The 18918-nt window shown below is 45.2% G+C and overlaps 1 protein-coding gene across 2 annotated transcripts in view; it reads left to right on the forward strand.

The window, feature by feature from the left end:
• The window catches only part of rapgef5a (Rap guanine nucleotide exchange factor (GEF) 5a), a 75477-nt gene extending 63306 nt beyond the window's left edge, over window positions 1-12171 (forward strand). For both annotated transcript variants that reach the window (XM_088600395.1, XM_088600394.1), the window contains 10 exons: window positions 1121-1270; window positions 1697-1794; window positions 3030-3152; window positions 3906-4084; window positions 5886-5976; window positions 6090-6140; window positions 6400-6487; window positions 6796-6860; window positions 7374-7428; window positions 9413-12171. In XM_088600395.1, the coding sequence (XP_088456521.1) occupies window positions 1121-1270; window positions 1697-1794; window positions 3030-3152; window positions 3906-4084; window positions 5886-5976; window positions 6090-6140; window positions 6400-6487; window positions 6796-6860; window positions 7374-7428; window positions 9413-9531 (1019 nt within the window). In that variant the 3' untranslated portion in view covers window positions 9532-12171. The remainder of the gene's footprint in view (window positions 1-1120; window positions 1271-1696; window positions 1795-3029; window positions 3153-3905; window positions 4085-5885; window positions 5977-6089; window positions 6141-6399; window positions 6488-6795; window positions 6861-7373; window positions 7429-9412) is intronic.
• Window positions 12172-18918: the final 6747 nt, after the last annotated feature.

An 18918-nucleotide genomic window follows, 5' to 3' on the forward strand; every position in this document is an offset into this window, starting at 1 on the left:
GACTGGCGTGGTTCGAGCTGGAAGTACTGGAAGGTACGACTAAGGTACAACGAAGGCACCTGGAGCTCAGCAGCTCTGAGGCGGGTGGGAGGCTTCAGAGGAGGAGTAAGATTGTTCTGTCCCAATCCGATAGGAGGGAGCCGGCTTGCTGCGTCTGATCTCCGAGATTGTTACTTAGCCTATGTTAAGTGTTTGTTGCCTTGCTTTAAGAGTTGAAGAGGTCCTAACGTGACCCAGGTGGGGAGAAGGAGTAGGTGGTGGGGCGATGGGCTTGTGAATCCCACACTGGGCGCAGCGCGCAGGGTGGCCAGGTCCTTCAGCTCACTGAGCGTGTGAGCAGGTCCAGGAGGGACTGCAGTCTCCCCGACCGCTGTTAGAATCAGTAGCGCTGTGAACGGGGGGCGTCTTCAGTCATGTACTTAGGGCATCGGTCTTCCACCTGCGTACCCTTGCTGAAATATTGATACGGGTCTCTCGTTCGTCAAGATTAACTGCTGTAATGCCTTACATACTGGGGCATCTTCTGAGGTGCTAAATAGGCTACATTTTGCATCAACACAACTAATGTGTAGGTAATTAAACAGAGTGGATTTTAAGATTCTCTTGATCGAGTACAGTATTAGGCACTGAATGGTCTGTATTCTGGATGTAGTGCCCGAGGTCTGCTGTTATGGGTCTTCCCACCCTGAAGACCTGCCTCCACACAGTGGGCACTGGAGCCTCTCCTGTGCAGAACCATGTCTGTGGAGCTCAGTATTTTTGTAGTTATATAATACCGAGGTCCTTCCTCTTTCTAACAGTAGCACAGCTTGTGTACGTTTCGCACTGTTCGTGAAGAACGGGTTTCCCCAGAGTTCAGTTTCCAAGAACAAGCCGGCTCTGGTGTTGGTTTAGTCCTGAGTGGACACTGCTGCAGCCCAGGCAGCACACTTGCTGTAGACAGGAGGTCTCCCAGGAGGTGGCTGATCTGATAATCCTGTGTTCTGGTGGAAGATGAGGTTGTGGCTGGAGGTGGGCGGCGCTACTAACTCAGCGAGCCCGTCTCCCACAGGCTCACTGCTGCTGTGGCAATGTCACGCGGACTGACACTTTGCCTTTTGCCCTTTCCCCCCTTGGCCAGTGTTCTGCCGCGTGTACGTGACGACGGACTCGTACGTGAGTGTGAAGGCCAAGGCGCCCGTCTCGGCCCAGGAGCTGCTCAGGGCCGTGGCTGAGAAGATGGAGCAGACGGAGGAAGACATGGTGTTAATGGTGGTGACCTTCACTGGAGGTAACTCCCCTCCCCTGCTCTCCACCGGGGACGAGGGAGGGACTCGCCAAGCAGGCCAGAGCCTTACTGCAGCTCGGCAGGAGGGCACGTCCGCCCCAGCTGGTGTGCGCGGGGTAGATGTGCCATTTCAATACTTGAGGTCCAGCAAGTTCGTTTATAGCAATCTTTATAAAGTGTGATGCGTTCTTAGACCGCCTGATGTTGAACATACAGGCACCATGAAAAATGAAATGAAATCAATTTTAAGCTTCTAAGACCAAAGAAATTGTTCCAGTTGGATGCAGTCCAGACTCAACCAGTTTCTTTTTCCCAGTGTCTGGACCATGCAAAGCAGAACAGAGGGCTGAAGGAAATCATGTGAGAAAGACACTTTGACCTACTGTATCTTGGTGTCACCCTCCTGTCTCTGTTCTTCTCTCCCCGCAGAAAAGCACATCCTCCAGCTGCACGACAGTGTGTATTCGGAATCGCTGCCAGAATCTGGGCGTCTTGTTGTTTGTAGAAAAGACCTAAGTGATATAATGGTGAGAGCAGTGTTTTTGCTATTCGTGTTCAAAAATTAAAACCGTATAATTAAAGGTAAGGTAAGAACAAAATGATGTATAAGGCGCAGAGTCTGGTATTTCAGAGTTTTAGAGCTGTTTTAATGTTTGCAACTTTATTCTTGGGACCTGCTTCTTCAGGTTTTTTTTAAGTTCGGAAACTGTCGACCATTGTTCATTTAAACCCCTCACGTTCGGAATAAACGAATCTTGATCTTATTAACCCCATCAGGGGTATTGCTGTTACCTTTGGACCAGCATGGGAAGGGAGATCGAGCACTGTGCAAGCTTTCCTCCAGAACAGGCCGTTAGGCGTTTCTCAAGGGCAGCGAGTCCAGCAGAGCCTGCCAGTGGGGCACTGCGGGCTCCCAGGAGCCCAGCTGTGTGAGAGCTGTGAAGGCCCACTCCACGGCTGCCTTGCTGCAGCTGCTGCTTGGCTGATTTCCTGCTGCGGACCTGTGCTGGTGGCTGCTGGGCTGCAGGCCTCGCCCTGCACTCTGCACAAGCATGTGTACTGACGGAGACAACTATTTGATATGTAGTGCCTGGAGCTGTCGGCAGAGTCTCTGACCTCCTTCTGCGGCACAGCCTGGACAGCAGCCCGTGACAGTCCTCAGTGATTCATGACAGTGGTGGCTGTACTACACTTAATCCCCATATCCATCCGTATCTTCATCTTTTTATAAATGCAGGGGTCCATTCTGTTGGTTTTCAGTAACTAAGTGATTTAAGGCTCTCATTCAGTCATGTCTTGAGCAAGGCCAGGGCATAAGCTTCGACGGCATAGCTCGGTAGTTTGATCCAAAGTCCCACAACTAATAAGTTCCTCCTGCTTTCAGTTTTAAACACACTTCCCATCAGCTTCCACTCATGTCCTCTGGTTCGTGTTTCAGTGTTGATTCTGAATGAGTCTGTTGGGCTGGCTGAACCAGAGCGTTTTATTCACAAAGGGAGACAGCAGGAATGTTGCCTCTGTCAGCAGGTTAGCACTGGAGGGATGTTGCCAGACTGTATAAGTTGGTTGATTCACCAATGGCAAGAGAAATGCACTCCATTGTAATTTTTGCGTCAAAATGCAAAAAAAAAACATGTTAAATTAATCGTACCAATTTAACAAAACTCAGTCGTTTCTGTGATCAGCACTCAGTAATTTGAGTGCCTGGTTGTGAGATTCAAAGAGCAATCAGATCACTTGAATGTCGCGCCTCTTGTTTCAGAATCCGTTCTCGGACAACGCAGAGGTGCAGCACAGGGCTGTCCGGATGCTGGGGATGAACACCTGGGATGTAGCTGTCGCCCTGACAAACTTTGACTGGAGCCTCTTCAACTCTGTGCATGAGGTGAGTTCTGGGAGCTGAGCTGTGTGGGAAACGGGGGGGCTTTAAAAGCTGCTTGTGAAAGAGACCCCCTTTTGTCGTGAACAGCGCCGAAGAGAAACATCACTGTAACTCGGATCTGATTGTTCAGATCGTAGGTTGGAATCGGATTTAGGACCTGATCTCTCTGGGGGTATTGGAGGACTGTCTGTGTGGTGAATGACATCACTGGCCTTCAGTACTCTGCACTGTGTTGTTTTAAGAGGCCACTCCCCTGAATGAAAAACCAGCCGTTGTCTAGTGAGGGTGTTGAATGTCATGACACTGTAGCTTGAGCACCGTGGGTCCGGGTTCAGAGTGGTTCTGAATACCCTGCACATTGTTCCCTAGCCGGCATGCTCACTCCCTTTAAACGCACCGTGCTGCAGAATAAAAAATGCTGTCTAAGGCAGGATGGGCCTGGTCCCCAGTTCAACGTGAACTGCTGACACGGTACTTTCAAGAGATGTCGGTGGACTCAAGGACTTGTGTACTGTCACCTTTTTCCTGACCCAGTTCACCTGGAGTCTTTTCTACTGTTCCAAGAAGAACTTTGTTCCTGAAAAACTGCTATTAAATATGTACGGCTCATTAAATAGCATTAATAAACCCATTGCCTGATTGACACGGTGATCTCTTACCGTTGGCCTCCGTCTGTTGGGTTTGAATGAGTAGAGATGGGGACGCTGTGACAATCCTGTGTGTTTCTGAACGTCTCTGCTTGTTTCTTGTCCTCAGCAAGAGCTGATCCACTACACCTTCGGCCAGCAGGGCGGCAGCAGGGCCGCGGTGGGGCTGGAGCTCCTGCTGCAGCGATGTGACGAGGTGCAGATGTGGGTGATGACCGAGATCCTGCTGTGCACTCAGCTCTGCAAGCGCGTGCAGCTGGTCAAGAAGTTCGTCAAAATCGCGGCTCAGTAAGCTGTGCTTCCCTTTCCTTTTCTGCCCTCTTGTTCTTTTCTTGTGTTGCTCCGCATCCAACAGGTCAAGTGCAGAACGATAATAGTAACTCCTCACACTTCTATAGCGCTTTTCTGGACGCTCCACTCAAAGTGCTTTACAGGTCATGGGGATCCCCTCCACCAGTGTGTACCCCCACCTGGATGATGCACCACACACCAGCTCTCAGTGGGGAGGAGAGCAGTGATGAAGCCAGTTCAGAGATGGGGATTATTAGGAGGCCATGATTGGTAAAGGCCAGGGGGAAATTTGTCCAGGACACTGGGGTAACACCCCTAATCTCTTCAAGAAACACCCTGGGATTTGTAATGACCACAGAGAGTCAGGACCTCGGATTTATGTCTCATCCGAAGGACGGTGCCATTTTACAGTACAGTGTCCCTGTCACTATACTGGGGCATTAGGACCCACATAGACCACATGGTGAGCGCCCCCTGCTGGTCCCACTAACACCTCTTCCAGCAGCAACCTTAGTTTTTCCCAGGAGGTCTCCCACCAGGCTCACACCTGCTGAGCTCCAGTGGGCTGCCAGTGGTGAACTGCAGGGTGATATGGCTACTGGCAAAATGTCCATCGATACTGCTGAAGTATTTTAAATCTTTTATCTCTCATCCTGTTCTTTACATACCAGCCCCCACTGGAGATTTGACCTGGATTCTCAGAACGCTCAAAGCTCTCTCTGCTGGCTTTCTAGAAGGTGTAACTGGAATGAGTGATAATGCAGTCTGCAGCTGCATGGAGCTCCAGGCGAGACGCCACCCTGTATCACATCCCAGTTACTGTAACCTCTCAATCCCTCCCTGCTCCCTGGCACTGTGGCATCACACAGAGCCCTCCTCAGCCGCAGAGCTGGCTGCTCTGAGGGCATGGATACCAGCAGCCGCCACGTGCTCAACACCGTCACCTTGCTGCTCTTTCCAATCATGCAGTTCAGATGAGACCCTCCACTCTATCACTCACACGCTAGCGCCTCAGGGCTGCACACAGACACGGAGACAGGCTGTGTTACAGGGCCAGATTAGATCAAAGCAGATGTCTCGCACCTGCTTAACAGAGATGGCACAGGTACAAAAAAAGTATTACAAATGTAGAAATAACATAAGAATGTAAGCATTTTATTTTTGTTTACGTGACGACAGCCCAGGTTTCAGATACTTAAATGAATCTGTTGGTGCAATGCAAAAAAATTCCCTTCATCCCCCCCAGACTTTTGGCGTGGCCCTTCAGTGTGCGAGTGTGCGTGCTGTTTTAGGGCTTCACTGGGTGCGATGTCCGAGACAGTGCTTGCTCTCCTTCTGGCTAGATCGAATCAAGTCAGTTCTGCATTTGTAAAATCATCGTGGTTACCTTGCTCCGCCGACAGAATGTCTTTGCATAGTTACAGATACACAAGTATAAACATTTGGGCACGAGTTACAGTATGTTGGAACCAAAGGAATCCCTTGCAGCTTAATTCTTTATTAATGTAAACCAAATGTGTTTATTCATCAAAATGTTCTTGTATTTAGACCTAGGGGTCATGGTTTAAATACCACTTAAAATGACACTGTGATCTCTCTTTTGCAAGAGTAACAGTAAAATTCCAAGTTAGGGAGAGGTGAGAGGAGGAGTATAAGGCTGAAAATGAACTAGGAGCAGAGTTAGATCACTGGTCTTCCTGCAGGCCCCAGCTACAGCAGTGTGCTTGAGAATCAGTTTCTGGTCACGTGCCTGCTGTCTCTCGGCTGTCCCTGAATCTGCTTCTCTTTCCCCTTGCAGCTGCAGGGCTCAGAGAAACCTTAACTCCTTCTTTGCCATCATCATGGGGCTCAACACCGCAGCAGTCAGCCGGCTGAGCCACACCTGGGAGGTCAGTGACCGTGGTCCTGTCTGCCCCTGTTGAGAGGCAGCAGTCTCTTTCCCTGCCCACTGGCTGCCACAGACACAGTCCGCGCCACTTATTTGCATCTCTTTTCCTTTCAGAAAGTACCAGGGAAATTCAGAAAGCTATTTTCAGAACTCGAACTGCTAACAGTAAGTCATTTTCATGTTGTATTTCGCCGCAGAAAGGCGGTGGGGCAGGGAGCCAGACATTGTGAGCACTTTCAACAGCTGAATGCCTTTTAATCAATTAGATTCTTGTGCTGTTGACGTGTCATGCAGGAAGTTTTAAATCATGACAGCTGAGGCCACTGTAAAGTTAATACTGTTGCTATATAAACATGTAAAATTGATTTGCTGAAGCAAAGGTGTGCTTTTCCTCAGGGACTAATGACATGACATGTCTTTGCAGGACCCCTCCTTAAACCACAAGGCCTACAGGGATGCTTTCAAGAAGATGAAACCTCCAAAAATCCCTTTCATGCCTCTTCTTCTGAAAGGTAACCTGTTGAGACCATTTAAGCCTTGTAGCTTCAGAAATCTTTCATGCTTGCCTGTTCCTGATGCATTATCAGCACATCATAAAGGTGACATTTCTAACTGACATTTCTTAGTAAACAGAATTATCAGGGAAAAGATCAGATTTTGCATCATTACGTTCGGTTTGTGAAACATTATAAAACTGCAGATAATCTGGGAAAATCTCATTTCAATAGCTGCACAATCTTACTGAATCTTTTCTCCAGCAGAGTTAGGCTGTGCGTAGCAGAAAGTAACGTACTTACCCTTTGTCTTTCGTGCCTCTTAGATATCACATTCATCCATGAGGGAAATAAAACCTTCCTAGATAACCTCGTCAACTTTGAAAAGCTGGTAAGTTAAAACAAGCAAGAGATATGAACAGACTTTTGCGTGGATGTTTTGAGAGAACACCTGTAGGAATATAGAAGAATGTGCCAGTCATACCACTTCCAGCTCTAGGGGCAGCTCTAGGAAAATCGCCAATTATGAGCTTTGAAAGGATAAACTCTTAACATGGTGCTTAATCATGCTGTGTGTTCCGGTGATGTGAAATGTCATCCTGGAGTAACAGGACTGATTTTATCAGAAGTGATCTAGGTCAGATAATTATTTTAGAAGCTATATCCGAGCCACATTTCTCTGAATATTTCATCCCCTGACAAGATTCCCCACGTCGGTTTGCCTCTTCATGTTTGATCTTGGCTTGGCTTACTGTGGAAGTTGTGGTGCTCGTGTGTGGGTTGGTGATGGGTGCTGTCTAGGTATGAAGTCAATGACTGATTTGCCTCTAGAGCTGCTGGCCTGTGCTGTGGTGTTGTGTGCTGTGGGCTGTGTCTTAACTGTCCTTTTCATTTATTCACACAGCACATGATTGCAGACACTGTCCGGCTCGTAAGGCACTGTCAGACCGATCAGTTGGGTAGGTATTCCTCTGCTGATTTTAACACCCCAACCTGAAGATATTCTTTTCTTCAGACTTTCTTTAGCAGAGCCTTTACCCCACTGCTCCTACTGTATTTAGTACCTCCATCTACTGTCTCCTCTTACTGTGTATTCTCGTCGTGCAGATCTTTTGTATTTTTTATTGTTGTTGTCATTCTGTAAAGCGCTTTGAGAAGCCACCTTTAAAGGCGCTATATAAAATAATTTTGTTAATTATTATTATATTTAAGCACCCTGTAGGTGGTTAAAAAGATCACTTATTGTCGAAGAACAGAGCTGTGGATGGTTCAGCTGTTTTTCCACAAAAGGTGTCAGAGGTCTCACTCTGTTTTCTTTGGCCATGTATGTGCTAATGAATACAGTAAACTTCATGAACACAAGACAGGTTACAAATGACATGAGCCCATCCAGCCAGTTCAGGGATTAGTAGCTGGTTAATCCACAGATCTTAAACCAGGCTGTTGACTTTAACAACATTGGCTGTTTTCATGAGGAACATGGGACGTTTCCTGTCTCCCAGGTTAAATGACTTTCTTCGGAATCTCATTATCTCATCTGTTGCTGTTACAGACCTGTGCAGGTATCGCCCCCACAGTTCTGAGCTGGTACCAGTAGTATTAATTACCACTCAAATGTAAATATCCTATGTCATTCAGATCTAAAATCAAAGTATTTTTAATGGAAAAAAATGTGTGGGATATTCAAATTCTTTGTTTTCCAAAGATTACCATCTTTGGAAAACACAAAAAAATTATTGCATACAGATGTACAAAACAATAGGTTAATATCTACTTTCAGAAGTAAGGGTAATAATCCAACACTTATAATTAAGGTGATTAAAAATAGCGCTTCCTCTAAACAGAGGTTTAATGATAATGTGCCTTCACAGTAAATACTATGAGGCGTGCAGCATTGTTGCAGTTCTGCAAGGGTAGCCGAGGTCGGTCTGGTAGATTGAACGCGGTCACACGACTTGCCTCTCTAGTCAGTTAAGACCCATGGGCTGCAGTCTTCCTGTCCTGAGGGTGACAGCACGTCGCTGGAGTGTGCCTGAGAGGAGACCGGCCTCTGGTTAATAATGCCGTTTCTCCCTGCAGGCTGCTGTATCCCTCCGTGTCCCAGCATTCAATAGCGGAGTTAAAGCTGGCATCTGTGATCTTTGAAGTGAAACTGACACCTTTCCTAGTCTTGTGTTTGTGTGTTTGCCTGCTGCTGCTACAGACCCTTGAACTGGGAGATGTTGGGCAGAGGCTGGCAAGCAGCTGTGGAAAATCTCCAAAGTGTATTTCTGTCCTCAGAAATACCGGGGAGCTTTTTAATGTAAGAATGTTAACAGCAGGAGATAATTAAAGTAATTGAACAGACCCGTAATGTTGAGAGACAAAATGGGTTTTAGACGGAATACATTTTTAGAAGACAAATTAATGCGTGCTTTCTTAAGTAGTTTGTTTGAAGTCCTGTGTAGAGCATCACAAATAGGAACAATCAGTGAATAATCCCCCCAACACACACAAACCTCTGTTCTACTGTTCATCAAAAGAAAGAAAAGGGACCGTTTTACGGAGACCGCATGTGTTATCTGCATAAAAAGACGGTGTTTAGTTTCAGAGCAAGAGAATCAGATCTATTTGTAGCTTGTGCCCTCTTGTGGCCAAATCGTGTCACAGCATTGGATGCTACCCTGGCATTCATTTAGCTCAGGATTTCACTTGAGTGTAACACCTGCCCTTTTCCAGCGCTCACAGATGAACTGCATGCACAGGATGTGTTTGGGGCAAAAGCGTTCTCTTTGAGTCTCCACTCATAAAAATGCCATGCCACAGATTTGTGTTGGATGAGGAGACTCGTTTTGCTTAATAATTATTCCAGACGCAGTCTTACCGCTCTGAGGGGGCGAGGGGTAACTGCAGTAAGCTAGGGGTTTTATGCCAAATAGCCAGCGTGTTCGTGTCCCCTCCTAGGGAGCGAGGGCGGCCAGAAGGACAGCCAGGAAGTGAGGAGCTACGTCCACCACCTGCACATCATCGACAATCAGCAGGCGCTCTTCGAGCTCTCCCACCGGCTGGAGCCCCGCGCGTAGCCAGCACCTGGGGGGCCGCACCTGGGGGGCCCCGCCCGCCTGTGTCTCCAGCCTGCGCGACGGGACCGGGGCAGGAGCGCCGGGCTCCTCGCAGACGCGCAGGACAGCCCCGAGCTTGTCTCCTCACCGGAAATCGCCGGAGGACACCGGCCGGATCACCGGGGCGAGGGTTGGAGCCGGACATCAGCTCGCCGTGAGCAAGCACGGAGAACAGGCTTTTAACCCAGACTCGCAGTTCACCGTGCCCTTCTCCGGGAAGGTTTCACATCGAGTTATGTGAATAACATTATGGTTTAAAACTCTTGAAATTTCACCACAGAGGGAGGTAATGCGAATATGCGCATTTACCGAGGTTTTACTGTAATATACAGTTAATTGCAATTGTATAAAGCTGAACTTTGACACGAGTTTCTGAAGAAACGGAGCACTGTTACTCAAGACAACAGTTAATGGGCACATCTAACATGCACATGGGTTTGTACGCTTAGCTGCTGAATCAAGGAGGGATCATGGTGGCAAATTTCTGTACAGTTTGTTTGTGTTAAATTCACAGTTGTTAGTTCTTCTAATATGTAACAATGTGAAAAGATTTTTTCTAAGATGCCAGTATTAAACATTAGTTTGTTTTGCTTTTCTACGTTGCAGTACGTAAAGACAGAAAATTGCCGGTCTCTCTTCGTGCGGGTCTGTATGTGGATCGCCCTGAACACAGGGGGTGTCAGAAGTCCAGACCAGGCCCGTCTCCGCGCCGCGCACTGTCGTGCATGTTCGTGCATGGCCAGGTCTCAGACTGCCGCCTTTGTGATGGGTTTCCTGGCGTTTATACTACGCTGTGATGCTGGTCACTCACGAGGGGGCCAAGGCATCATCTGAAGTGTTGTGAACTGTTATAATGATGCCACTAGCAACGGCAGAAGGAAAACTTTGTTAGAAAATATGCAGTTTATGTCTTTTTTTTAAAAAACACTTGACTCTCGCTCCTTCTTCATGTGTTTTGTCTACTGTTTAAAGATTTTGCTTGCAGCTGAGCGCTACAGGAAATGAAACATTAATCAGTCTTTACTGCTTTCACTTTTAATATAAAATTGAGGAACGTGGGAACATCCTGCCTCCCCTTCTTTCTCAGGAAATGCGCATTGGATATACAAACCTTTTTTGCTATGCTGTACCCTGGTCAAAATCTTCCTGACAAATATCTGGGGCTGTCAGAGCACTGGAAGTTGCTCCAGTTCCTAAAATGATACCTTGTCTAATTTTAGTTTCCTTCCCTGTGATGGCAGAATAGTTCGTCCGTGCCTAGACATGAGACGAGCAAACAGCAGGGGAGTGGAAAGTGATTCGCAGATTCCAGTGCTGAAATGTGACAGAATGGAGCTGTGACTGAGGTGTTAGACCTCCTCGTGCATCCCATTGCCCTCGAGCACGTGGTGCTCTCCCTCTCTGCAGACCCAGCTACCATCTTCATCCTTCCAGAGTACAGAACTGCACGTGGACAATCGGACAGCTGCACTGAGACACCAGCCTGTTTTGGGATTATTTTATTATTGACTATTTTGGGATGTTTATGAGACGATAGATCTCTCTATTATTAACATTGATCAGGATGAAAACAATATCAGAACCTTATTTATTTGATTTACTGTAAAACATTTTACAGTATTCATTGCCTGTTGAAGTCAGCTTTATTAAAGTGGAATTTATTTAAGCTGCTTTATTGTATTATCTAGTGTTGTCAGAAACTAATGAACAGGTTAGCTGTTGCTGATAGATTGTCTAGCAATACCTCTTCAGAACTGACTCTGGCTACTCTAGAGACTGTTTTAACACTTACAAGAAACAAAAACATGTATATAAGTGCAATGGGTATTATTCCACACTTCAATTTCAACTGGAACATGGATAGAAGGTGTATCCTCACGATATTAATCCTTCTCTGAATCAAAATGTTTTATTGTGAATTTTTTCTTGTCCTCTGATACATTTCTTTTACAATATTTCAATATGCCGGAGCCATAAAAGCACTAATGTTTCATCTGTTTAGCAGTAAAGTATTTAATGGACTTTCATAATAACATCCTGAAATCTTTAATTTATAAAAGCGCTTTGTTCACGCAACTACAGTGTAGATTTCCTGTAATATGTTGTGAATAGTGAAAGACTGGGCATTAAAACTATTTATTAATGGAGATATTATTGGAGTTATTTATTTGTGAGTTTCTGGATGACAGTGATGTCAGATTTTGTTCTTTAAATCTGATGGAAGTAGAAACTTGTGTTCTGAAAAGTACCTATGACACAATAATTACAGGGCTTTTTTGTATAAGAACCAGTTTGGTGAAGCTGTGGCGTCTGCACCCACAGATTGGGAAGTATGTTAACTGTGCAGTACCGAGCTGGTCTGTGTGAAATGGCTTGGCCGTGGACTGACCATCGGATTCTTTGTAATAATCCTTTAACTGTAAATATGGCTATGATGTGAATTGTTATTATTCTAATTTATATTTAAAAAAACACAAGCAATACATTTATGGTGTCAGTGTCCCTCTTCCTCACACAACCCTTTTTTTAATTCGATGAATTTTCAAGCTAATGTAAAACTGAATGAAAGGAATAAAATGTGTTTTTATGTTACGTTAATAACATTACTTCTGGTCTTTTCTTTGATCAGTGTTCGTTGATTGCTTTTATTGAATAGAAAGGGATACGCGCAGTAAAATCCTTAGAGTATGGCTCACCTGTGAACAGGGTATTGCTATAAATAATTTTATCACAGGTCCGGAGGTAAATCACAGGCATTTAGGCGCATGATCATTGACACGCCAGTTCAGTCTTTTATTAATCTACACTGCCAGGTGCCTTTGCATTAAGGAACATTACATGAGCCTGAGTTACATGCGGTCCTACTAGAGTAAGAGAGAGTACCTGTTAGCAGGTCAGTCCAGCTCTTGTGGCAGAGCTGTGGCCTCACGCCCCCGGACAGCAGAGACCAGGGCTGGTGCTGCCGGGGAGTTCTGTGTTCTCCAGGCTCAAAGGAAGGGGGTTGCATCCCTTGAAACATTACTCTTGAGACATCACGGACTACATCAGCCTGACCAGACCATGTCATTGAGAAAGGCAGCAAGAAGAAGCGCATACTGATTCCTGGAAATCCCATTCCTGAATTCTTCAATTCCATTCAACTCACTGGACCAGAGCTCATGCTGGTTTCCATGGTGCTAAGAGCTGGGAGGACTTGTGAGTACTGGGGTAAAGCACTTCACTCAAGGAACAGCAGCAGGGACTTGAGCTCCCAGTCCTCCGGTCCTGAGGCCACTGACGTACCTACCAGGCCACACAGCACCCATATGGACATGTATCAGATGCATTTGAATTGAAGTTACTCTTGTATATTCATATTGTCTTCTGTGTAATTATAAGAAAAAGCACAGGAAAAGCCAGCATATTGTATGTGCACCTAAATAAGGACTATTAATGGAAATGAAGGTCCATTGCTAATTATACTCCCCTGGGTACTTCCTGCCGATAACCTTTGAGATTTAAGTTTGAGTAAAAAGTGCGAAACAGCCAGAAGCATGAAGAATGCACCTGAGAACAAGCATGGGTTTCACATGGTCACATTACATGGCATGATGTGAATTGTGTCTGTGAGACTATAGTGACACCAAGAGGCCACGGCGAGAATAGCAACTAGCTCTGGTCTTGCAATTCTGAACGTGCCTATATACTACTACTAATAATAATAATTGCTTACACTTATATAGCGCTTTTTCTGGACACTCCACTCAAAGCGCTTTACAGGTAATGGGGACTCCCCTCCACCACCACCAATGTGCAGCATCCACCTGGATGATGCGACGGCAGCCATAGTGCGCCAGAACGCTCACCACACATCAGCTATCAGTGGGGAGGAGAGCAGAGTAATGAAGCCAATTCACAGAGGGGGATTATTAGGAGGCCATGATTGATAACAGCCGATGGGGAAATTTGGCCAGGATGCCGGGGTTACACCCCTACTCTTTTCGAGAAACACCCTGGGATTTTTAATGACCACAGAGAGTCAGGACCTCGGTTTTACGTCTCATCCGAAGGACGGCGCCTGTTTACAGTACAGTGTCCCCGTCACTACACTGGGGCATTAGGACCCACATGAGTCGCAGGGTGAGCACCCCCTGCTGGCCCCACTAACACCTCTTCCAGCAGCAACCTTAGTTTTTCCCAGGAGGTCTCCCATCCAGGTACTGACCAGGCTCACACCAGTACATACTGTACTGGAACAAGTAATATGTTTATTTCCTGCTGAAAATAGAAGACAGAAAACAACATTTCGGCTGTGGAGCCTTCTTCACTTGTAACTCTGGGTGCTTACGCCCGAAGAAGACTCCACAGGCGAAACGTGTTTTCTCTCTTCTCTTTCCAGCTGGGAATAAACCTATTACTTGTTCCTGTGCAGCCTTCGCAAGCTGACGCAGCTCCCCACCTATAGACTGTACTGCTTACTCCTTTAGTCTAAGTATATAAATGTAGACGTGTACTTGGATATGCTGTATGGTTTATGTCCGGTGACGATGAGTAAGTGTCTGGCGGAGGGTTACAGTGCTGTCCCTGGCATTCTAAAGCTCTGGTAATAAATACACCAAATGTATTGCTGTGAAAAGGAGATCACGTTGATGCTATCAAAAGGGTAATTGTTTTAAAAGAAGATATGTCTGAAACAGTGTAACACACACTGATCAGGGGCAGGTTTTTCATTTTCATCCATCTGCTTTCACGAAGTCCATTTCATAAGAAGATAAATTACAAACAAGAGGCAGCTATTTGCCCCCATCTGACTCTTTTGGTTACTAGTGGTTCGTTGATCCACGGATCTTATCTACCAATTTCAATGGATATAGTGGTTTATTGAAAAATGTCTTTTTCAAATCAATGTTGACTATCTTACTGTAAGCTGCAGGCATAAATATAATTGTGTTTGACCTTTACTGTGTTCTCTATTACGTAAAATGTAACAGCACTGGGGTTCCAGGTTCAATTCCAGACCCTGAGTACTATCTGTGTGCAGTTTATATGTTATCTCCGTGTCCACGTGTCTTTCTTCCAAAGATTTCTGTGAAATCTTGCCCTGCAGTGGGTGTCTGTCTGCCCTGCGATTGACTGATCCTGCCCTGAGCCCACTGCTTGCCTGGTTAGGCTCTGGCTGTGCCTCTGAAGTGGATGAAGATGTTAGAAGGCCCTTCAGCCAGTCAAGCATGTTTGGGTTCTGGTAACTAAATGTTCAGACGTTCAAATGCTCTATTTCAAAATAGAGAGGACTCGGGAATACTCGCTGAATGGAAACTGATTGTATAAATGCCCTCGCATCTCTTCTTCTTTAACGGGAAAGTCTCAAGAATAGCCTGCCAGCAGTAAGTGTCAGGGATGTCGGGAAGGACGAACTGTGGAATGGCAGGAGAGTGAAAAGACCCTATGCGTAGCGGCGAGACGGGGGTTAGCCCGGGCTCAGCTGTTCAGGGAATGCCGTATGGAAACCTGTGCCCTCGTGGAGCGACCTGGTGCTAGGCGGGTCTCAGGACATCCGAACCTCAATGCTGAGCCAAGGCAGACTGAAAGACCCGGAAATACATAGCCCCAGAGAGAGAGAGAGAGAGAGCAGAAGGACAGCAAAGAACTGGAAACAAGAAACGAGACAGAGAAGGAGCGACAGTAAGACCCCATTAATCATTCTGAATGACATGGACTCTTGTCTTAACAAATTCATAAACCCAATCCTTCGATCCGGGAACCTTTCTTTCAGCTGTTGCTTTATAAAACGCTTTATAAAAAAAAAGTGATCAGTTTAATGCATTTAAAAGCCACTGAACACTCTGTAGGAAAAATTATTTTCATCTGCCACATCGGAGCTCATCTTTCTGTGGAATCTGACATGCTGGGCTTCACTTCAGAAATCACTCCATATCAAATACACATGTAGACACAAATTTCAAGAAATTGAGAAAAAGGGGTCTGTGAAAATGGAAAAAAGTCTTTGACCTAACTTTTTATTACTTATTGCTTTATATTCTCTGGTTAAATCTTCTCAGTCTTTACTGTACTTATCTCACATGTGCCCAGGTAAGGTTGTCCCTGTCCTTCTCCCGTAACAGCGGGGAGTTTGGATGATCTCACCTGTCCAAGCACATCCACGCTGGTGAAGCCTGCATGTCTTTGAGGAAGACACGGATAGTGCTGATGGTTTCATCGGCGACTGACTCGTTTCCGTCTTGTTAGCAGAGGGCTACCCCTCTTCAGTCCTTTTGCAGTGGCGACCAGCAGTTCTTGTAAGCAGAAATGTCTCTTCCTTCTAAGAAAAGATCTGACACAGACCCTCCAGAAAGCTTTACCTTCAGGGTGGGTGGCTGGAATGAGAATCCTCTGGGCTCTTGTGCACAGGGTGCAAGAAATTCTTGTTGGTCCATCCCAGCGAATTCCATGGGATACGCTGCCCCAGTCCAGCAGCTCCGTGGGGAAAGCTGAGAAGTCCAGTGAGAGGAAGGACAGAGATCAGAGGAATGGAAACTCCAAACCACATCTGAGTGCCAAATACAGAACTCCTGCATTATTTTGAAATACTGTGTTATTTTAAAAAACGTAGTTTTGCCAAAAATGTAAGAAAATATGTTACATGGATTAGAAAAAAAAATGAGGTTTTAGAGTGATTATGCCTGTTCTATTATTCTTTGCTACAGGGGTAAAAAATATCACTGGATAGAAGCCAATAAGAACCACAATGAGAAATTTTAATTGCTGAGCTGGAGATTCCTGGGAAGTGATTATTTTCTGCACCTGTGGGCTGTTAAGTTTCAGCAGGAACTCAAAAGCAGATTTTATTCACAATACATACACTTAGAAACTTGGCAGGATACCTGATACATGAAGCAACATCACGCCTCTGTGGAGAAATAAATTGTGAAAGGTCAGCACCATACTTTTAATTGCTGATACGTTTCAAGACATTAAAGTAAGTATGTTTTCTTATCCTGAGAGAAACCAGCAATTCAACTCATGTCTATAAACTATAAGTGCTATAAATACATTAAAATACTTCTATTCTATCCATTCAAATGTTGTAAACTTGTGTAGTAAATGTATTATATGTATTTTTGTCGTTTGCATCTCTTTCCCAAATTGAACTTTTATGTACTGTATAAAAGACCAGTAGCAGTAAGTGTAGTAATGGATACTGCTTAAACACAGAGAGAATACACATCTGAAACCAGAAAAGGACCCTTTTAACAAAGGAAGCACATGGAATGTTCTACACTGATGAGCAAAAATATGGTCTCTTTAGTCTTGACTAGATATGACTATGATGGGTGTCTTTAAAGTCCTCGAAGGCCCTGACAGAGTCAACAGTGAAATACAAGCCAGAGGTCACAGTGGAAACTAAGGGAAACCTGCACTTCCTTACACAGAAGGTGGTAGGAGTGTGGAACAAGCTCACCAGCCATGTTGTTGAGGGCGATACCTTGGCTTCTTTCAAGAAAGGGCTGGGATCATTTAGGTACTGAAAAAAACAAGCTTTTTAGAGATAATTAGCCATTAGTATTGGGCCTAAAGCAGGTCAGTGTTGGAATGAAAAGACATGGATGAACCAATAAAAGATCCTACAGCTTGTACTCTATTTAGCCTACAGAAGAATTCTATTTGCACTTAACATTTACTTGATATTCACCCTCTTATCCAGAGTTTTGTACATATGTAAGTCATCTCATTAACATCAGAGTTTTGGTTAATTATTCTGAGTGATTTATTAAACCTGTAGCCATTGGGGAGACTTGTGTCTGCTAACTGCTCTCAGCATACGCTGTAGACTGACTGAGGTAAGATGTCAGACATTCCCAGCATTTCCCTACTTATCCTTATAGCAACCTCTCAATAAAGAAAATCGTCTTGCTCTTCGTTTTCAGCTGCAGCGCTTGTAAATCAAGCCGACAAAACTCGAGCTGTATTTCAGAGAGCAGGCAGGCTGAGCTGCTGGTTAAATCACGAGGCCTGTCACGGCTTAGTGTCCTTTCAGGCTGACCTCCTTGATTGGCTGAAAACTTTTCAAATCTTTCTTCACTTGCACAGCTCCAGGAGCTCTGAGAGACAGATCAAGACTAAACAAAGCTTAAACAGCTGCTGCAAATTTGTTTTACAAGGCTAGTTTTAACCCAGCTACCTGCTGTGCAGTATTGAGCAGGCGTTACAAGATGGAAAGCAATAAAAGCAAGACTGTGATTTCATTTATTCACAGCGATTAGGCACACTTTGCATACTATATCATTTGCTTGTCACCTAATGACTGACTAGTCTGCCTGACTCATTAGTACTGCAGTCTAATGAAAGGACAAACACAGGAATGAGGAAGACTTGACAGAAGAAAGGCGTTGTTTTCCACAAAGAAATGTTGCTCAGAGAGCTGTCCCAGCTGCAGGTGTTCCACTCACAATGTGGGAAGTGGTTAGGTTCCAATTTAGCAGAAAATTAAGTACAAAAAAACTGTTATTTGTGGGCACAAGATACTCATCCTAGGCAATCATCCGTGCTTTAAATGTAGTAGATGAGCATTCAGCTGTCTTCAGCCTGACTTAAAACAATTAGCATCTTGGGCTACATTCAACACCATTGTATACTAATTATCTCTAGTTTATTCTTTCCTTGGAAATCTTTTTTTTTGTCTCCCTGTGGTATTTATGGATAATTTACTCATTTCGCTATAAATCCATTTGGAATACACAAGACAGTGTGAAAACACTGCAGTGTGGCAGAGATGTGATCTGTGCAGATTTAATTTACAGCCTCCATAAATTCAGATTTGTTCAACAATACCTCTGGTAATGTGTTTCTGGCAGCAAACGCAAAGAAACACATTGCACATACAATATAAGATGGTTACTGTGTCTTAAATAGAAGAGGAATGTAAATACATTTGCTTTTTTTCCTGGACAGAATTTCTTCTCTCTTGGGTGTCCAGTGAGGAGAGTGTGTACAGGTACTTTAACATCCCCTCTCAAAACCTTCAAAGATCAGCTTTTTTCTCGCAGGGGCTCTGCTGGCAGCAGCTGGTGTTGAGTCATTGGTGTGCCCTGTGAGAAATAATTCATTCTCTGTGGAACAAAATCCCTTCCCCACCCACTGCACAGCGCCAAGCACGGCAATTTCAGAGCTGCTGTTTGCTGCAGGTGGACAACATCTAATCATTTCCCCTCTCAGCAGTGGACCGAGCAGCGCCTGTGACAAATCAGAACAGTGACAACAACAATCGTAGTCTTGCCCAGGAATCTCCAGGCTCAACTGCAAACGTGACAGTTCTATCTAATGCCACTGAATAAACGCGACACGGCACAACAGGGGAGCATTGAGATTGGG

Source organism: Lepisosteus platostomus, chromosome 12, assembly GCF_059453375.1.
Source record: "Lepisosteus platostomus isolate fLepPlt1 chromosome 12, fLepPlt1.hap1, whole genome shotgun sequence".
In the NCBI taxonomy this organism is placed as follows: domain Eukaryota; kingdom Metazoa; phylum Chordata; class Actinopteri; order Semionotiformes; family Lepisosteidae; genus Lepisosteus; species Lepisosteus platostomus.